The sequence below is a fragment of the Kwoniella europaea genome, chromosome 1 (genome assembly GCF_036810445.1).
Source record: "Kwoniella europaea PYCC6329 chromosome 1, complete sequence".
NCBI classification, from domain to species: Eukaryota; Fungi; Basidiomycota; class Tremellomycetes; order Tremellales; family Cryptococcaceae; genus Kwoniella; species Kwoniella europaea.
The window spans coordinates 3,158,270-3,174,924 of NC_089487.1; the positions used below are offsets into that span (position 1 = coordinate 3,158,270).

The 16,655-nt window shown below is 47.0% G+C and overlaps 8 protein-coding genes across 8 annotated transcripts; 3 read left to right on the forward strand and 5 right to left on the reverse strand.

The window, feature by feature from the left end:
• Window positions 1–245: 245 nt before the first annotated feature.
• On the forward strand, window positions 246–1,926 carry V865_001192 (uncharacterized protein; the record flags this gene model as incomplete). The annotated part of the gene is made up of 8 exons (XM_066225015.1): window positions 246–368; window positions 430–513; window positions 571–685; window positions 737–842; window positions 893–1,182; window positions 1,243–1,341; window positions 1,396–1,629; window positions 1,694–1,926. 8 exons carry the CDS (start codon window positions 246–248, stop codon window positions 1,924–1,926), a joined length of 1,284 nt encoding a protein of 427 aa, XP_066081112.1.
• A 47-nt stretch (window positions 1,927–1,973) lies between these two features.
• Window positions 1,974–3,509, reverse strand: V865_001193 (lipoyl synthase, mitochondrial; the record flags this gene model as incomplete). The annotated part of the gene is made up of 6 exons (XM_066225016.1): window positions 1,974–2,099; window positions 2,184–2,362; window positions 2,420–2,767; window positions 2,824–2,980; window positions 3,040–3,211; window positions 3,265–3,509. The coding sequence occupies 6 exons, from the start codon at window positions 3,507–3,509 to the stop codon at window positions 1,974–1,976; spliced, it is 1,227 nt and encodes a 408-aa protein (XP_066081113.1).
• Window positions 3,510–3,979: 470 nt separating this feature from the next.
• V865_001194 (uncharacterized protein) lies at window positions 3,980–5,052 on the forward strand (the record flags this gene model as incomplete). The annotated part of the gene is made up of 5 exons (XM_066225017.1): window positions 3,980–4,375; window positions 4,443–4,497; window positions 4,553–4,649; window positions 4,703–4,913; window positions 4,972–5,052. The coding sequence occupies 5 exons, from the start codon at window positions 3,980–3,982 to the stop codon at window positions 5,050–5,052; spliced, it is 840 nt and encodes a 279-aa protein (XP_066081114.1).
• A 216-nt stretch (window positions 5,053–5,268) lies between these two features.
• On the reverse strand, window positions 5,269–7,050 carry V865_001195 (uncharacterized protein; the record flags this gene model as incomplete). Its single annotated transcript, XM_066225018.1, has 8 exons — window positions 5,269–5,356; window positions 5,420–5,705; window positions 5,770–6,019; window positions 6,087–6,239; window positions 6,303–6,415; window positions 6,488–6,582; window positions 6,628–6,743; window positions 6,808–7,050. The coding sequence occupies 8 exons, from the start codon at window positions 7,048–7,050 to the stop codon at window positions 5,269–5,271; spliced, it is 1,344 nt and encodes a 447-aa protein (XP_066081115.1).
• A 937-nt stretch (window positions 7,051–7,987) lies between these two features.
• V865_001196 (uncharacterized protein) lies at window positions 7,988–10,482 on the reverse strand (the record flags this gene model as incomplete). The annotated part of the gene is made up of 19 exons (XM_066225019.1): window positions 7,988–8,220; window positions 8,272–8,389; window positions 8,442–8,503; window positions 8,565–8,807; window positions 8,860–8,922; window positions 8,973–9,107; window positions 9,161–9,197; window positions 9,264–9,298; window positions 9,351–9,400; window positions 9,457–9,525; window positions 9,575–9,636; window positions 9,696–9,744; window positions 9,798–9,816; window positions 9,880–9,897; window positions 9,953–10,014; window positions 10,072–10,149; window positions 10,207–10,232; window positions 10,285–10,295; window positions 10,353–10,482. 19 exons carry the CDS (start codon window positions 10,480–10,482, stop codon window positions 7,988–7,990), a joined length of 1,500 nt encoding a protein of 499 aa, XP_066081116.1.
• A 471-nt stretch (window positions 10,483–10,953) lies between these two features.
• Window positions 10,954–12,383, forward strand: V865_001197 (uncharacterized protein; the record flags this gene model as incomplete). Its single annotated transcript, XM_066225020.1, has 8 exons — window positions 10,954–11,039; window positions 11,099–11,350; window positions 11,414–11,512; window positions 11,566–11,668; window positions 11,723–11,859; window positions 11,918–11,978; window positions 12,042–12,189; window positions 12,250–12,383. The coding sequence occupies 8 exons, from the start codon at window positions 10,954–10,956 to the stop codon at window positions 12,381–12,383; spliced, it is 1,020 nt and encodes a 339-aa protein (XP_066081117.1).
• A 174-nt stretch (window positions 12,384–12,557) lies between these two features.
• On the reverse strand, window positions 12,558–13,223 carry V865_001198 (uncharacterized protein; the record flags this gene model as incomplete). Its single annotated transcript, XM_066225021.1, has 6 exons — window positions 12,558–12,621; window positions 12,690–12,721; window positions 12,782–12,824; window positions 12,882–12,932; window positions 12,993–13,079; window positions 13,135–13,223. 6 exons carry the CDS (start codon window positions 13,221–13,223, stop codon window positions 12,558–12,560), a joined length of 366 nt encoding a protein of 121 aa, XP_066081118.1.
• Window positions 13,224–13,588: 365 nt separating this feature from the next.
• On the reverse strand, window positions 13,589–16,609 carry V865_001199 (uncharacterized protein; the record flags this gene model as incomplete). Its single annotated transcript, XM_066225022.1, has 14 exons — window positions 13,589–13,637; window positions 13,701–13,895; window positions 13,972–14,192; window positions 14,248–14,269; window positions 14,325–14,451; window positions 14,510–14,631; window positions 14,699–14,906; window positions 14,970–15,243; window positions 15,317–15,481; window positions 15,542–15,648; window positions 15,712–15,942; window positions 16,012–16,288; window positions 16,360–16,397; window positions 16,465–16,609. The coding sequence occupies 14 exons, from the start codon at window positions 16,607–16,609 to the stop codon at window positions 13,589–13,591; spliced, it is 2,181 nt and encodes a 726-aa protein (XP_066081119.1).
• Window positions 16,610–16,655: the final 46 nt, after the last annotated feature.

Sequence of the window (16,655 nt, forward strand, 5' to 3'; positions counted from 1 at the left end):
TACAAGATGCAGAGTGCTGCTCAGGGTAAATAAACAGCTAAAAAAACAAAATCAGGCACGTACCAGAAAGACGCGACACAAGCGGAACTCGCCGACATCGTGCATGGAGGATAGATGCCACGTTACAGTGCGATCGTTCACTCGTTCACTATACAGCCGTACAACAACCAAAATATGTTGTCTTTTATGATCATCCATTACAGGTGACTGTCCCTTGGTCCACCCCTTTGCCTCACCCTACCACCATGTACGAGCCACATCTGATAGACCATGCCAGCGAGCAGTCAAGACCGAGACGTGAGAGTCAGTCTTTGTTGGAGGAACTGGATAAGATAGCGCCTATAAAGAGCTTTGATGCTTTCCCAAAGGTCAGTGTTATTATCGTTGGGTCTCAGGTAAGGCATCACTGACATATGACACCACCTGAAGGTCCAATCGACGTATACTGTCCGCTCGAGAAGAGGAGGGGTACTGACCGCGGTGGTAGGGTTCATAATATTCCTGTTGGTTCTGGTGAGTATCTCAATTTATTTTAAATTCCTTTACCAGGCGCTGACTTGAATCCCTCAGAACGACCTGGGAGAATACCTTTACGGTGCACCGGACTATTCCTTCCATGTGGATCATGAGTTGGAGAAGGATCTTCAGCTCAATGTGGATCTGACCGTAGCTATGCCTTGTCATTGTGAGCTATATCTGGTCATGAATTTGAAGACCAATCTGACGTAGTGTATAGACCTTTCCATCGATTTGAGGGATGCCGTCGGTGATAGATTACATCTGAGCAATTCCTTTGTCAAAGATGGCACTCAATTCAACACGGTTGGGGCAACTTCGATGAAGTGAGTAGTTGCCCCTTGGCTGATGTGAATTGTACTGACAGCTATAACAGACACGTAGCACCGACCGCTCAATCAGCATCAGAGATCATCTCCTCATCTCGTCGACGTACACCAAATCAAAAGAGGACTTTCACCGGAATACAGCGATTACTGTTCTCACCTCCATCTAGGAAAGGCGTCAAGAAGTCTCAAGCTGCTTATAGACCGACTTACGATAGTATACCTGATGGCCCGGCATGTAGAATATACGGGAGTGTTGAGGTCAAGAAAGTTACGGCGAATCTGCATATAACCACGCTCGGTCATGGTTATATGAGCTTCGAACATACTGATCATCAGTGTGAGTTCGTCTCTCTCCTTGAAACGCAGAAGCCACAGCTTACGGGGTTTCTTTCCGCAGTGATGAATCTCTCCCACATCGTTCATGAGTTCTCATTCGGTCCGTTCTTCCCAGCCATCTCGCAACCCCTCGATAAGAGTTACGAAATCGCCAAGGAGCGTGAGTGAAACTCTTAGCGTTCATTTTGATAAGCCTGCTCATAATATCTCGCAGCATTTACCATCTTCCAATACTTTTTACGAGTAGTCCCCACCACGTACATCGACGCAGCTCGACGTCGACTCGTCACTTCTCAATACGCTGTGACCGACTATTCTCGCTCATTCGAACATGGAAAAGGGGTTCCCGGTATCTTCTTCAAATATGATCTAGAAGCTATGGCTCTAACCGTACGAGAGAGAACAACATCCTTGTATCAATTCTTGATCAGACTGGTAGGAGTGATAGGTGAGTTCAGCACCCATCACGTTTGTATACAAATCAGACTGGCTAACGATACCATCTCAATCAGGCGGTGTTTGGACAGTCGCGTCCTTCGGTCTGAGAGTATTCAACAGGGCTCAGAAGGAAGTATCAAAAGCGGTTGTAGGCAAAGAAAAGGAGTATATACCTTCGTCTCTGCCTTCTGGATCACCGGCTTTCGAAAGAGCAGCAAGTGGTTATTTCTCACGCGATGATCGTGGTATGCTGCGAAGTACCACTTGGGGAGGTAGTCCCGGGGGTACCGAGTGGAAAGGTAGATAGGGCAATGTGTAATGTACAAATACAATGCATAATCAACCAATACAACATCATGCGCTAGCTGCGGATGCGTTTGGTGTCGCTCCAGCTGATTGAGAAGAAAGCTCAGCTGCGGCCTGTTCGGCAGCGGCAGCTCGACGTTTCTTCAACACATTTTCAATGAAGAATTCTCCGGCCTAAACAAGGCATATATGAGCAGATGTTTCAGTGGTTGTGGTTTCGAAAATCTTCATTCATCTAACAGGAATCTCGAAACTCACCTTGTAACTTGACCTGACCAGGGGTCCCGAAGCAACGTATAAGAAACCCATTCCCTCCGCTACTTCCTTCCATTTAGCAAATTCTTCTGGCTGGACATATCGATCGACCTTCATGTGTTTCTTGGTAGGTCTCATGTATTGACCGAAAGTGACAACATCGACCTCGGACTGTCTCAACCCTATATAGAAAGGTGCCTTTGTAAGTCTCTGATCAAACAAAACTCGCTGCTACTCACTCCTCAAAGTTTCATGAATCTCATCCTCTTGCTCCCCTACACCCAACATGATACTACTCTTTGTCAATATCTCCTTGCCGGCTTTCTTAGCACCAATTTTAGCTTCTTCTAAAACCCTCAGACTCTGGTTGAATCCTGCTCTTCTATCTCTGACGAATGGAGTACATCTCTCGACAGTTTCGACATTATGGGCGAACACATCCAATCCTGACGAAGCGACCGTGTGTATCGTATCCACTCCCTTGTTGGCGAAATCGGGTGTTAATGCTTCGACGAGGATTTTAGGCGCTTTCTGCTTGATCTTGGATATTGTCGATGCGATGTGAGCTGCACCTCCGTCGACAAGGTCTAAAAGGAAGGATGTATCAGCGGAAGCATCATTACAGCTGGCTAATCTGACTCGCCATCTCGGTCAACACTCGTCAAAACGATATAACCCAAACCCCATCGACTGATAGCCTCGGCGGTGTTCTCAGGTTCGTGTACGTCCAAGGGTGGAGGTGCACGAGCGGTCTTGACTGAACAGAATCGACATCCTCGCGTACATTGATCACCCATGAGCTGGAAGATGATATTTTCAGCTATGCCTCGATATGCTTAGAAGGTTATCTTAAACTTACCATGATAGTGGCCGTGGCATTGCCTTTCCCACCGCCCCAGCATTCTCCGATATTAGGACATTTCGCCTCTTCACATACGGTATGCAGACCCAACCCTCTCAGTTCCTTCTTTATATTACTGTATGACGCTCCAGTTGGAATGGGATGTTTGAGGAATGATGGTAATCGAGGTCTACCGTGATTGATTAGCTAAGAGAATCATGATGGCAAGCTAAATACACGTACTGCGTTGTATTACCCAATACCACTCTTTCGTTGGCATCAGGCAGTTCCTCGCCTGATACAAAGTCATCAAAGGTGAGTCCATCATCTAGCTTTTCGAATCGTTTACGTCGAGGAGGAGCGGCGGTATTATCGGTGGAAGAGGAGGAAGGAGAAGTGGGGACGGCAGTGGCAAGACATCGACGGACGGATGGTCCCGCGATAATCCTGCTCGCTGAAGATGTAGTTGAAGTGGTCAATCTGAGCATTGCGCTGGATGGTAGGGAGCTGTTATGATGACCAAGAAGAGATGAGAGATGCGAGATAACCAAGATGTATGTATGTATGTATGCTGAGCTTTTACGGATCGGAATAGGCTTCACTCGATTCGTCCGCAATCAATTTCCAAGATCACGATGCAAGATTGGAAAAACAACAATATACTGGGGGGTAAACGGAGATACATGACATGTCCGCCGATATTCACTTGACTCCGTCGGAAAGATCAACCCAGTTATTTTGGAAACTCTCTGTGTCGTGCGTGTGTTAACTGTGCATATGTTATCCATTTGATCCAACCTCATAGATATCCTTTATACCTCCATCTACCCACCTCAGACACCTATCCTCTAACTGATATAATAAGCAGCTACACCAGTATCACTCAACTTCCTCCGTCTTCCCACCTTTTCCATCTTGATCAACTGACTTGATACCGAAAACAACCTCAACAACCGGGATGTCACATCAACCCGCACAGGCCTTTGCTTCTCACTTGATCAACCAGACCCTCTCCTCTATCACTCTACTCGAATCACTCTCAATCGTCAACCCCACCGATGCATCCTTGATAAGACAGAAGCTGCCCTCACCCACCGGTCCATTCCCATCACTCAACCAATCTTCACCCTCGCCTTCTGCCTCTTTCGCCGGGTTGAACATCTCCCAATCACCCACCTCATGGACCGTGCGACATGCCAGGGAAGATTCAACCCATTCGCCTCCTCAACAACAAACCCAAATCCAAGCTGCTCCTGTCCAACAACCTCCTCAACCCACTCCTGCTCCCCTTTTACCGCCAAGAGGTAGACCAGCAGAATCAAGAGCTAAAGCTTTGTGGGATTTCAATGGGACGGTGAGAGTTTCCTGCTCCCTCTGAAGCACGTGCGATGACTGATCAGCTTCTGTATATCTGTATATAGGAAGGGGATGATCTTCAATTCAGAAGTGGCGATATCATCGTAATCGATGAGGAGGGTGAGTCTAACTAGCCGTGCTAAGCTAGGACTTAAGCTAATTGGTTATACTCTAGTCAACGAACAATGGTATCGAGGACGAGTTATCCCAAAAGGTCATACAGTACCTCTTCCCAGATCCGGTCTTTTCCCTTCCAACTATATTGAAAAGCTGTAAGCTACGACCTGCACATTGTTAGATGTGATCAGGCTGACACCTCGATTAGTCCCCCTGCACCATACTACTCTTCCCCTCCACCTCCTCAACAACCTCCCCAACAAATGATGGTTCCTTACCAGGGGTCGGCCCACTCGTACTACGATCAAAAGCCTCCACCAGGTCAGATGCAGATGATGCCCCCTCAACAGCAAATGCAAGGTGGTGTGGTCGTTCAAGAACCTCAAAAGGATGGTAAGTTTGGTAAAATCGGTGGTCAGGTGAGTCAGCTTCTTTGTTTCGACTTGAAGCACATGAAGCTGACTGTCACTACTTTAGCTCGGTACCGCTTTCACCACTGGTATTGGTTTTGGTGCGGGAAGTGCTATCGCTTCCGAAGCTGTTCATGCTAGTGAGTAAAACCAGTCTTAGCATATGAGAGGCATGAGAAACTGATGAATTTTTTCGCGATCAGTCTTCTAGAGTATCTTCACTGCACATATCCCCGTTTCTCGCTCATTTGCATTATAGACATCCTGTGTATAGTAATTTGTAACATAAATGGACATGAACTAATGAATATAAATACAACAAACCTTTCCATATACATTTACAGTGAATCTTCTAAAAGCCATGCTAATATGCTAATGTTTCAACCAATTTATCGAATATTCTAATGACATCAGGTTGATAGAATTTCTCGAAGGTCAGGGGAACAGGAGTACTAAGAATATTTGTGGTTCAGTCAAGTGAGGTTCCATTTGAACATGGTAGGGATCTGACTCACTCCCAGCCACTGACTAGCCCAATGGGCGCTTCCAAATATTCAAAAGCTCGTCTTCCAATCTCCCCAGCCAGATCATTCCCTACACCACCCGCTTTCCCTGCTTCATGCACTATGACCATTCGTCCGGTCTTCTTGACCGCTTCGGTCAAGGCTCCAAGCGGCATAGGGGAGATGGTACGGAGGTCGATGAGCTGGATCGAAGGAGCGGGATTAGGTGGGCGAAGGGATTCAGGCAGAAAGGGAATAAGAGATGGAGGTGGTGATTTGAGGAGATCAATCGCTCGTTCTTGGAAATGATGAATTTAGCTCAAGACGGAACACAGCTGTACCTGTCGATTGACAGTACTCACGACATATGTGTAAAGGTGTACCATACGCCACTACTGTTAAATCAGTCCCATCTCTCACTATCTCAGGTTGTCCGATGGGTAACGTATAATCATCCGTCGGTACTTCCTCTACAGCTGCTCTATACAGTATCTTCGGTTCAAACACCAACACCGGGTTCGGATCTCGGATAGCGGCTAACAACAATCCTTTAGCTTGAATGGGTGATCTCGGTATGACCACTTTCAGACCGGCTGCACCAAGGAAGAAACCCTGATGGATTAGATCATCAGTTCTTGATTCCTCGACAACATGACTCCTAAGTAGCAAAGCAGCTTACTTCAGGGGATTGGGAATGATACAAACCCCCATGTCCCACACTTCCTATAGGTGCTCTGATGGTCAGAGAACCTCCCTCGAGGGGATAGGCACCTCCGCTCGCATACCTCTGTTTCGCGGCTTCGTTGACTAGTTGATCAAAGGCGGGAAAGATCTATGTATCACAAATTTGTCAAATCAGGGCGTTTCACTGTGTGTGACCAAGTAGCCAACTCACATAATCACCAAACTGTATTTCAGCTATAGCAGTCGCACCGACACTTGCTAATCCAATTCCGAATCCTGCTATACCTTGCTCCGTAAGAGGTGTATTGAACACCCGTTTCTTACCTGTCAAAGCACGATCATTATAATTAGCTTAAGTATGGTGAATCATCCTTGAATTAATGGAGGTAAACTTACCAAACTCTTCAACTAAACCAGTCGTACATCGGAACACACCCGTCTGAACATCTTCACCGAATACGAACGCTCTAGGATTCGTAGCTAGTGCTGTTCTATGCACAAGATCAGCCGAGATTTCAAATATTATTGTCACTCACCCTAAGGCATCTCGTATAGCTTGATACAGGTTCATCCGCCTGGTCTGCCTGCCTTTGCCTGTAGGACCTTTCAATCCGTGTCCGTCGGTAAACCGTATACCGGGAGTTGTAAGCGCCTAAAAGTGAAGTGCACGACGAGATCAGCTGAAGAAGGAAGCCATGGTCGTTATATCTACTCACCTCTTCTGTTGTATGCAGAAACAGCGGACTTTCTCCCAAGGACGGCTCTTCCATCGTAGGAGGAGCAGGGTTGATGGAAGGTGCTGATCTCGACTGTCGAGCTGATGGCGACTTGTCCGTATCATCTGACCCCTTCAGAACTTGACTAGCCTGACCTTGAGCAGCATAATACCTGATAGACCCAGATGTAATCGCCGGCCGTATAAGCGACGTTGAGAGGTGGTTGTTGATCGATCGCATCATCTCGTCGATGGTGATAGTATGGTAAAGGAAATCTGTCGTCCGTATCTACATTTCCGTGGATTAAACAGATAGATGAGCCATCGCTCCAGTGTCATGTTGGCATGCTCCATTATACTCTATCACGGGATGTTCAACATGTGTACATGTAACTTAACGCTTGTTTCATATCGCATATCTGGGTCAACTGATCGACCTCACAGTCACATGATCAACCGGTCTCGGTTAAATGGTTAAACACTACGAGTTCTGTATTAGACTGATTTTGTAATCAACACTAGAACAATTAGAATCAATTTGTAACATCGCTACATCCGTTCTGGAGGTGAGATTTATATATTCTGGAAGATCTTTTCGATCTCTCCGACATGGTGTTGATTGGGTGTTGACCAGTCATGGTCCGAAGGAAACTCTATCCCCTAAACCAAAGATACCCTTAAACTCATGAAATGAAAATCGTAAATATCCCAATTCGTGTTCTGGTACCAAAGACAGTCTGTTTGAGCCTAAGACCTAATCCGAAAACATGATGGAACTGCTTCACGCTGTTAAATGGAACTCAGCGAGAGTGTGACAATGGCTTCCGATTACACATACCTGACCGTCGCATGAGTCATTTCAGAAGGGGATAATTATCCAGGTCTGGACTGCTCATGCCTTACACAAAGGATGGCGTATCGAATCGTCACGGACTCTGCTCATTGGCTCACGTATTTGGGCACTGACCAATGGGAAGGACCATGCAATTGATTTGTCGTAGAAAGTGGTCTGTGGCAACTTGCATTGATGGATGCGATGAGGAGCTGGACAGACGCCGAATGCAATGCGATTGTGACAGATGCGGGACGAGATTAGAAAAGCCGTTGAAGGAAAATCAGACAACAGATATCAATATATGTTGCAGATGCATCGTATACACACAGATAATGCACTTCCCCATCTATCTCGTCTGATGAGCTGACAGTCTATCAAACGCAACATCACCATCCGTGTCGATCTTTTCGCCCTCCACCTCATGACCTTCTTCGATACTACTCTCTGATCTGGTCTCGACGAGAGACTTGGGTACGTTCTGATATGGAAGACCGTAGCGTCTGACCAGGATGGCGATAATGGTACAACCAGTGATTGCTATAGCGTAAAACCCGGCTCCCATTTGATATCCGTATTTGTCTATGACAATGGGTGAGCTGTGTTCGGTGACATGCGTGTATATGTACTCACAATGAGGTGCCTGCGATGCTGGATACATGATGAATGGGAATCCGGATATCCAGGCGTATCCTATACCATTGGCAAGACCGATGACTAGAGTTCTGACTTCGGCGTCGGCGCTGCAGAGCTGTGCAGGGGTCTTAGCAGGGTTGTGTGGAATGTAATGACATGCGACTCACCTCAGAGAACCAGGTTAAGAGCAAAGCACCCGACCCGACAGCGCAGTAGATGAGCATATAACCTGTACAAAGTTCAGTTTTGCATACACAAATTGCCCCTTCAGCGAGAAAAGGTTCACCCACCTGCGAATTGCCCGTTGAATCCGATATCCCAAATCGACAACAATATATGACCTAGCATCCCGATACCCGCGACGACCCAGATCATCGCGAGTCTAGCTCCGAAGTAATCACTCAAAGCGGCCGATCCGATCGTAGCAAATATTTGAAGAGCTTGTCCACCAGTAGGGATCAAGTTGACCTGATAAACCGAGAACTTGTGTCCTGATGGGTTACTCTTCAGATACAGGTTAAAGTAAGAGATGGCTGCGGAGATTTTGTCAGCATGCACACGAATCGCATGGTAGGCATCACTCACCTTGTCCAGCTACGATACAGGGTGGGTAGCAAAACATGATGATCCACGCGGGGTACTCTTTGACTGAGTGGAAGGTCAGCTGAAGAATCCGAGTATGATCAAGCATGACTCACAAACGGCAATAACTTTGGCCAAGGTGAGTTTTCCCTTTGGTGCTCTTCCGATCTCCTTCATCCTCTCCTCTGCTTCTTCTAGGTGATGAGGTTTGAGCCAGATCGCACGAGAGGTCTTGGGGGTGTCGGGAATAACTGTGCATGATACTTGTCAGCAACCGATCCTATTGGTTGGAGTGAGAACTTACGCCAGAATCCAGAACAGGCAATTGGAAGGGATATAAGCTACATGGGGACGACATGTTAGGGATCTCAGACCCATGAATGCTCCTCATTGTCGACCAAACCTACCATATCAATGATAAATAACCAACGCCATCCGCTCACTGGAAGAAGAGGTCAGAAGGAGCTGCAATCGTGTGGAATGGTGTTACTCACGGCCATGTTTCCCGTTCAAGCCACGATAGATAGCCGCTTGGAGATACCCACTATAATATAGTTGATAAGGAGCGAACCCAGGTCACAGGTATATGTCGCAACTCACGAGAACATCGAACCAGCCGCACTGGATGCTTGCAGGAATGCTACTCGCTTGGCGAGTTCCGCAGGAGTACTTGAGCAGAGTCAGCAATCGGAACCGGCAAGGTTGAGACTGCACTTACTACCAAGAAGCCAGAACGCTCACAAATCCAGGATATGCAATGGATTCAAATAGACCAATAAGCTGGCGAGACCGAGAGGTCAGCGTGATACTAAGCTTGGAACAAGGGTTGTCGAACTTACGAATCTCATCGCGAAGATCAACTTTACATTTTTGGCAGCGGCATTGATACTATCCCAAGGAGTCAGCTCCAACCCAGAGCTCGACAGATAGAATACACTCACGCGATAAGAACACTCCAAGCTTCAGTTTTGCATATAAGTCAGCTATGAGCATATGTCAATTCCCCTTGAGAACGTTACATACAGATTTCAAAGATGGGTACTGTTAAAGACAAGTCAGCGCATTGCTTAGCATAGGAGAAGACTTGAGGACTCGCCGATGACACTAGGACGGAACCTGGCAGTGAGGAACTGACTTGGAATAGTACCAATTGTATACCTGCAGACGGAAACGGTCAATGAAATATCTCATTAGCAGGCACCGCAATCTGCTCACCCGATCGAGAAGAAAGTTCCAACCCAGTTGTATTCATTCCCTTTGAAATGAAGCTCTTCTTTCATACCCGAGACATAGCTATGTACATGGAGGTCAGTCATCGTCATGCGAGGAGAGTATGTCATGCATACTTACGCGTTACTGTGCGCCTGTTGATCAATCTGTTTATAAGTTCAGCATCGCGGCGGTACCATTCACAATTATGACACATACGTATTTCATACCTGCGTGATGGATCAGCTCTCGTTGTGGCCTGCTACATCCACGATGTCAATACTCACAGTAAGATACACACACATAGGTCATCAAGAAAAGATCCAATCGTCGGACTAATGCTGTTCTTGTAGCCTTATGTACATCGTTCTCTCCCACAACACCATCATCTCGATTTCTTCTGTTGAACAGCCGCATAGTACCGATTGTGTATCTGAATGCGGAGCGTAGATGGTTGCTGCTTCATCTTGGCCTCTTGAAATTTCACAGGTCGATCTTTTATAGTGCACAAGAAACAATTAGGTGTTGATGCATAGTATGGCAACATTGGTAAAGAGATCGACAAAGCGATCACGTCACACGCTGCAGGAGACTCGAGGCAACGGGGTTAAGGGGAAAAGCAAGGAACATGACATCCGGGTATACAGTACAATGATTCACGGATCACGTCAAAGTTGGTAACTTCTCACCCGTGGACAATGCATTCTCGACCGAAAGCTCAATCCCTGGCTGGAAATGACGAGCTCAAGCGTAATAGACATCCATTTCATCTTTCGGCCCTTCCGAGGCCATCTTTGTTTGCTTATAGAACAAGCGTCGAAGTGTAAGATTACGAGATGTTCCTATCCTCTCAGACAAACAAATCAATCAAGATAGTCCACATCCAGCATGGCAGTCATAGCAGCACCACACGAATTGGATGAACCTCTGTATCCAGCTTATATGCCAACCTTGACTGATGAGATCTTTCCAGAGTGAGTCAGAGTGGAGAATGGTCTCGATCTAGCATCATCCTGACCCTAGCCTCCTATAGACACGAGCCATTCGAGCATGATGACCCAGCACTCAGAGCAGACCCAGCTTTTCCCCATCTTATAGGCTCGAAAACCGTAATCAAACCTGTCACACCACTCTTTGGATCAGAACTCGACAATGTGCAGTTAACAGAACTTGATTCAGCAGGTCTGGATGAGCTGGGGTTGCTGGTCGCTCAGCGGGGCTTCGCAGTCTTCCGCAATCAGAATTGGAAGGATGCAGGGTTTAAGAAACAGCTGGATATCGCCAGGTATGTCCCAGGGGTATTCTTCTTCAACGAGCCAATCCGATCTGATCATGTCCTATCTCGTAGACATTTCGGCCCACTTCACAAACATCCAGTGCAACCTAGACCTGCAACGGAGACTGAAATAGCGGTGATCTATCAATCGGCAGCGGAAGTCAGGAGGATGTAAGCGTTGGCCTGCAAGATCTTGCCATTGTAGCTGACTTTCGATATTTTAGCAATTACTGGGGTAACAGAGTATCGGGCGTGAACTGGCATGCGGATCAGACACATGAAAGGCAACCTCCTGCCGTGACTTTCTTTGGAGTACTGGAGAACCAGGTGAGTACACCAATCTTCGAGGGGGGTTCCTACTAAACAAACGATCTATTGCAGGGCTGGTGTGGAGGAGATACGATCTTATCGGACTCGGTTCAGGCCTTCAATCATTTGTCACCAGTGATGCAGAATATGCTTATTGGACTGAAAGCGATTCATTCGAGTAATGCTTTGACTCTAAAGGCCAAGAAAGAGTGCGTAATCTGTCGGTTGCGAGATTGATTACTAGGACTGACCTTACGACCTTACCAGTGGAGACGCCCTTCGTAGAGAAGCAGTGAATACCGCCCATCCTCTTATCACTCAACATCCAGTAAGATAGCACTCTTTGTCTTTTCATCAGCCGGAGCTGGACTAATGGGACGTTACACTCCAGGTTACGGGAGATAAAGTGCTCTTCATTAATGAGGTATTCACTACTTCGGTAGTAGGGATGAAGGTTGAGGAATCAGATAATTTGTTGAAATTCCTGTTTAATTATATTGCTCGAGGTGCAGACTTTCAAGCCAGAGTGAAGTGGGAGGGTGAGTAAGCTTCAACCTGTTCTTCCTTCAAGCGCTGATGATCGACTGTCATCATAACAGAGGGCACTGTCATCGTCTGGGACCAGAGGAGAGCGCAACATTCGGCTACGTTAGATACTCCACACGATAAACGTCGACACATGATCAGGATAACTCCATTGGGTGGTAAACCTATCCCTGCGGCGAGGGACTAGAACCTCCACAGCAGTTACATATCATCCTTTATATGCATGACCATTCCCTTATATGCACTCAGCCGTTCCTGCTAAACAAGCCTCTACAGATGCACACAGCGCATGCCAATCGTATGCATGCTTGGGCTAAAGCTATACACGATAACAGATGGGACAATGTGACAACACCATACCTCAAGAATTGTCAGGTAGTTCTGACTTGCGGACGTAGCGAACGTTGACGAACATCTTGACTCCTCTAGATGTTCGACGGTAATGTAAGCTGCAATCCATCTGGGAAATTCCCTTGCCTGATGCCCCACTCACTCGTTGGGACACGATGTATACGGACCATGTATCTATTTACAATCGTCGTCAGTTCACATGAGATCTTCAGCGATGCGAAGGTTGACACTTACCATTCCAGGCGGTCGACAGCAGTAAGATCCAGCGGTGAACCACCTGATTTGTTTTATCAGCACCTGGTCGAGCATCTCTACACTCCCTTCATTTGCTTACTGCTTGAGAGCCTTGTCATAAATTGATCCTGACAGAATGTATACCTCCTCCCTGGGATGACAGAACATTGTAAGTCAACGCCAGGATCAATATGGCAGAAAAGTGACCCACCAGAAATCTGCATGGACTTGCGCTGGACCAAATTGCTCGTGACCTGGATCTCTCGACACTATCTTGGTCGTATCTCCTGTCTCGGCACTGATCGCCTGCGGTCAGTGGAATGTTTGTCCTATGTACGCCAGCAATGACTTACTCGTAAGCTAGTATCTGCTGAGCAAAACCTTCCTTCCTCTCCCAAGGAAAGTCGTTGGTGGGCCTAAATTCTAACTCGGGTTTTGGCATCTTGTCAGATCAGCGTGAGGTTTACAGTTCCGTTGATCAAAGTCGCTGAAGAACTCGCAGAGATCTGGAGATAGGTCCATATGTCTGGTCAACAACAGTCGACTGCTGATGAGTGCTTGCGCAAATGCAATTGCAAGCCTATGATTAAATCTCGGGCGATACGGGTGATACGGTCAAGTCGGTATCCCGAAATTCAGTTGGAATGTATGAGACATGGTGTTATCCGCGATCACGCCATTTGATTCTGATTTTATTCATATGTCTTCTTGATCGAATGAATGCTCTCGCCCAGTGATAAATTTTTGGACACGTCATGCATGCAGAAATTACGTATCGGCAGCATAGCTCCTGAACCAAGCATCCCTTTAGTTACCTTCCTGATATGCTGGCCTGTTATCCCATATTTGGTTGTCTCTGTAGTATGAGTTGGCATGAGCACGTAATGGAAATCAGAGACGAACAACAACTCGCGCTCACCCTTCCGAAACATTCATGAATGATAACATCCAGGCTTCAAGCGCCGGATCAGAAAATGTAATCCCGGGGTCCAGCTGCGTTACACCTTGATTGGCCACCTGGTTGTCGGAAGCCAAAAGCGTTCCCACTAGTTGGTCCTGTACTGTTTCTCCTCTTCTAACTGTATTACTAATTCTCTTCAACGCATGTACGAAACTACGGGACGACCAGGAGGTATCAGCGCTGACAGCTCGTGTATTTGTCTCCACACAGACGATCATGACCTGCTCACCTCTCGTGTAATCCAGCAAAAGATCGTCGATCATTCAGTGCTTCCACGAGGAGTTGTATCGTAGTCGCACCGATTCTAGCTGCACGACCTACCTGTGTACGTAGAGATCCTTCATAATGTCGGAACACGGCAATCACATTTGAAATGAGCTCGTCGTCCGCATTGGCGACTGGCAAGTTGTCGCCATGCCATGCTTGTTGAATGAGCACCACAACAGCGGACTAAATAAAATGGAATATCAGCGCGCTGCCGTAGATTGCTTGTGGAGACGCTCACCTGTAAATGCAACAGGAAAAAGCTTGAGAGGAATTTACAGTAAGTATCTTTACACAGGTATAGCAATGAGGACTCACCACCCTCGGACCAACGGAGCACCTAAGCGATATAGTTCTAATGCTGCCGATATCAATCCTCTAGCAGCACTCTCCACTGCTTGTTTCAACGCTTCTTGAGTATGTGACTGTTCTCCCGACAGTATGACTAGGGGCGATCGTCAGTTGGAAGCCGTGTAACCGAATGAATGGGAAGGCAAACTCACATGGGCGGTGAAATCGCATACGCCTGACGTGTAAATTGTAAATCGAGATTAGCTTCGACCAGGTCATTTGCCTATTTTCTCGTAAATCAATCTGATCAAGAGCGTATCGAGTATGAATCTGCCTGGAATAGTCACATCAAAAACCATTTCTGACAACTCGGAGAAAACTATGACTGCTTGTGTACTCACATAATCCTCTCATCTATGTCCAGCAAGACTTGATCACTTGGTGGCCTATCCCTCTTTACCAAGTTGAGCCATTCCCTCTGCATCTTCGCGGATTCAAACCGCAAGATATCCATCGCAGTCTCGGTTAATGATGGAGCTGGACGGGGCACATCTTCACTGTCAAAACTCAGATGATCGTCGTTGTAATTACCCGGAAGACCGCATGTTACTAAAGCCAATAGGTAAGGATCAGGACTATCACTGCACGATCGATCACAGACAGAGTACTCACTATCGTTCAAATCCATGAAGGGCCTATGTCGATGTTGTAAAAGATCCAGAGTCACACAGTTATAGAACAAGCGCAAGGCGATTTCCCGTTTCAACAGAGATGGTTGTTGAGGGAAAGAAGGATCAGACAGAGGCATCTTGGTAGGATCGTCCGATAAGACGTGGAATCCAAGCTCTTGGCACATTCTCATTGACGTTATGCAGTACATGCCTATTCTTTCTACACAATCAGGAGCAGCGTTGAATAACAGGTGCGTACCCAGAAGCGAAAGAGCCTATGAAGAATGAACGATCGACCCATGCGTCTTTAGCTTTCGCGTCCAGATGAACTGTGATACTTACACTCACCTGTATTGACCGTATCCGAGCCTTTCCCAGCCAATCTCCGCATTCTAGAGCTGATCCTGCCGCACGACAAAAGATATCAGGGAGAGCGACCAGCTCTGTCGCATCAAAGAACATCCCAGTGATATCGTCTACTTCATCGAAAGAGTTGGCAGCGAGAGTGAGAACCTGTTGCAATTGTCCGTAAGCGTAAAGATACCAAACTGATGACATGTCATCTGTACGCACCGCAAACAGGTTCGCAAGCCACAATGGATCCACCTGAGCTATTTCACCCCTGTCGAACAAAACCCCAAAAGCTTCGTATTCTTCCAAAAACGACTGACGGTGCAGGACTATAAGAACAGACATTACCTAGGGTCAGCTGAGACTGACATTCATCTGCTGACGAGACTCACTATGCCAATGCCAAGCGACATTCGAGAAGTATCTAGCTACTAGACAATGCACCGCTTCCTTACGTTTAGGCAAGACACCTATCACCTTTTCGTACAGCTCACGATGGCTGGGGATGCAATTCTGGTGAGTTAAGCGTTCGACGATCCCTTCAGACAGCGGTGAGGTATATCTTCTATGACCCCCTTCACCCTCCGCTGATATAGTCCATTTGGCAGACATAGCGCCAGCAGCTGTCCTAAAGTCATCAGCAAAGTGACCAATCACCTAATTCATGCATATAAAGATAGGACGTGACTTACTGAGGTAGTCCTCCATATCTTTGAGTGCATTCTCAGTATATTGCCCATCGCTTCTATCGACGGTGGTCCGAGTCGAAATCCATGGATGCCAGAGACCTTGCCCTTCGACAGCCTTTTCCCGATGACTATTCGTCCCTCTAAGTGACGACCCTCCATGATGCCCCTCTTTCCTACGCTTAGTCTTCCTTACAGCACTTTTTGAGGAGTCGACTGAGGAAGGTGAGCGTGGGGGCGCGGGGTCGGAGTCTGATGAGTTTGAGGTACGAAGATGTGACCGCTGTCGAGAGGATTCGCCCTTTTCTGGAATGGGGGGATAGATACATTGCCCTGGCTTCTTTCTGGTCTTACATGCGTAGCAGGGTTCAGAGCGATCGCATTTGACTTTGCTACGAACAGCGTGAGGTTCAGATGAGTGGATCAGCAATGACACTCGCGCCGAGACACTCGACTCACCGTCTAATACACTCGGTGCACGATAGAAATGGCCTGATCCGAGTGATCTTTCGGGGTTGAACTGCTTCCTGATCGTTTTCCAGCATGACTTTCGATTTGACGCGAATCTGGCGACGTATCGAGTAGTAGAAGCGACATCAACCATGCATCAAAGAATTCCCCAAGCATCTTTATCTTCCTTCTGTACAGTA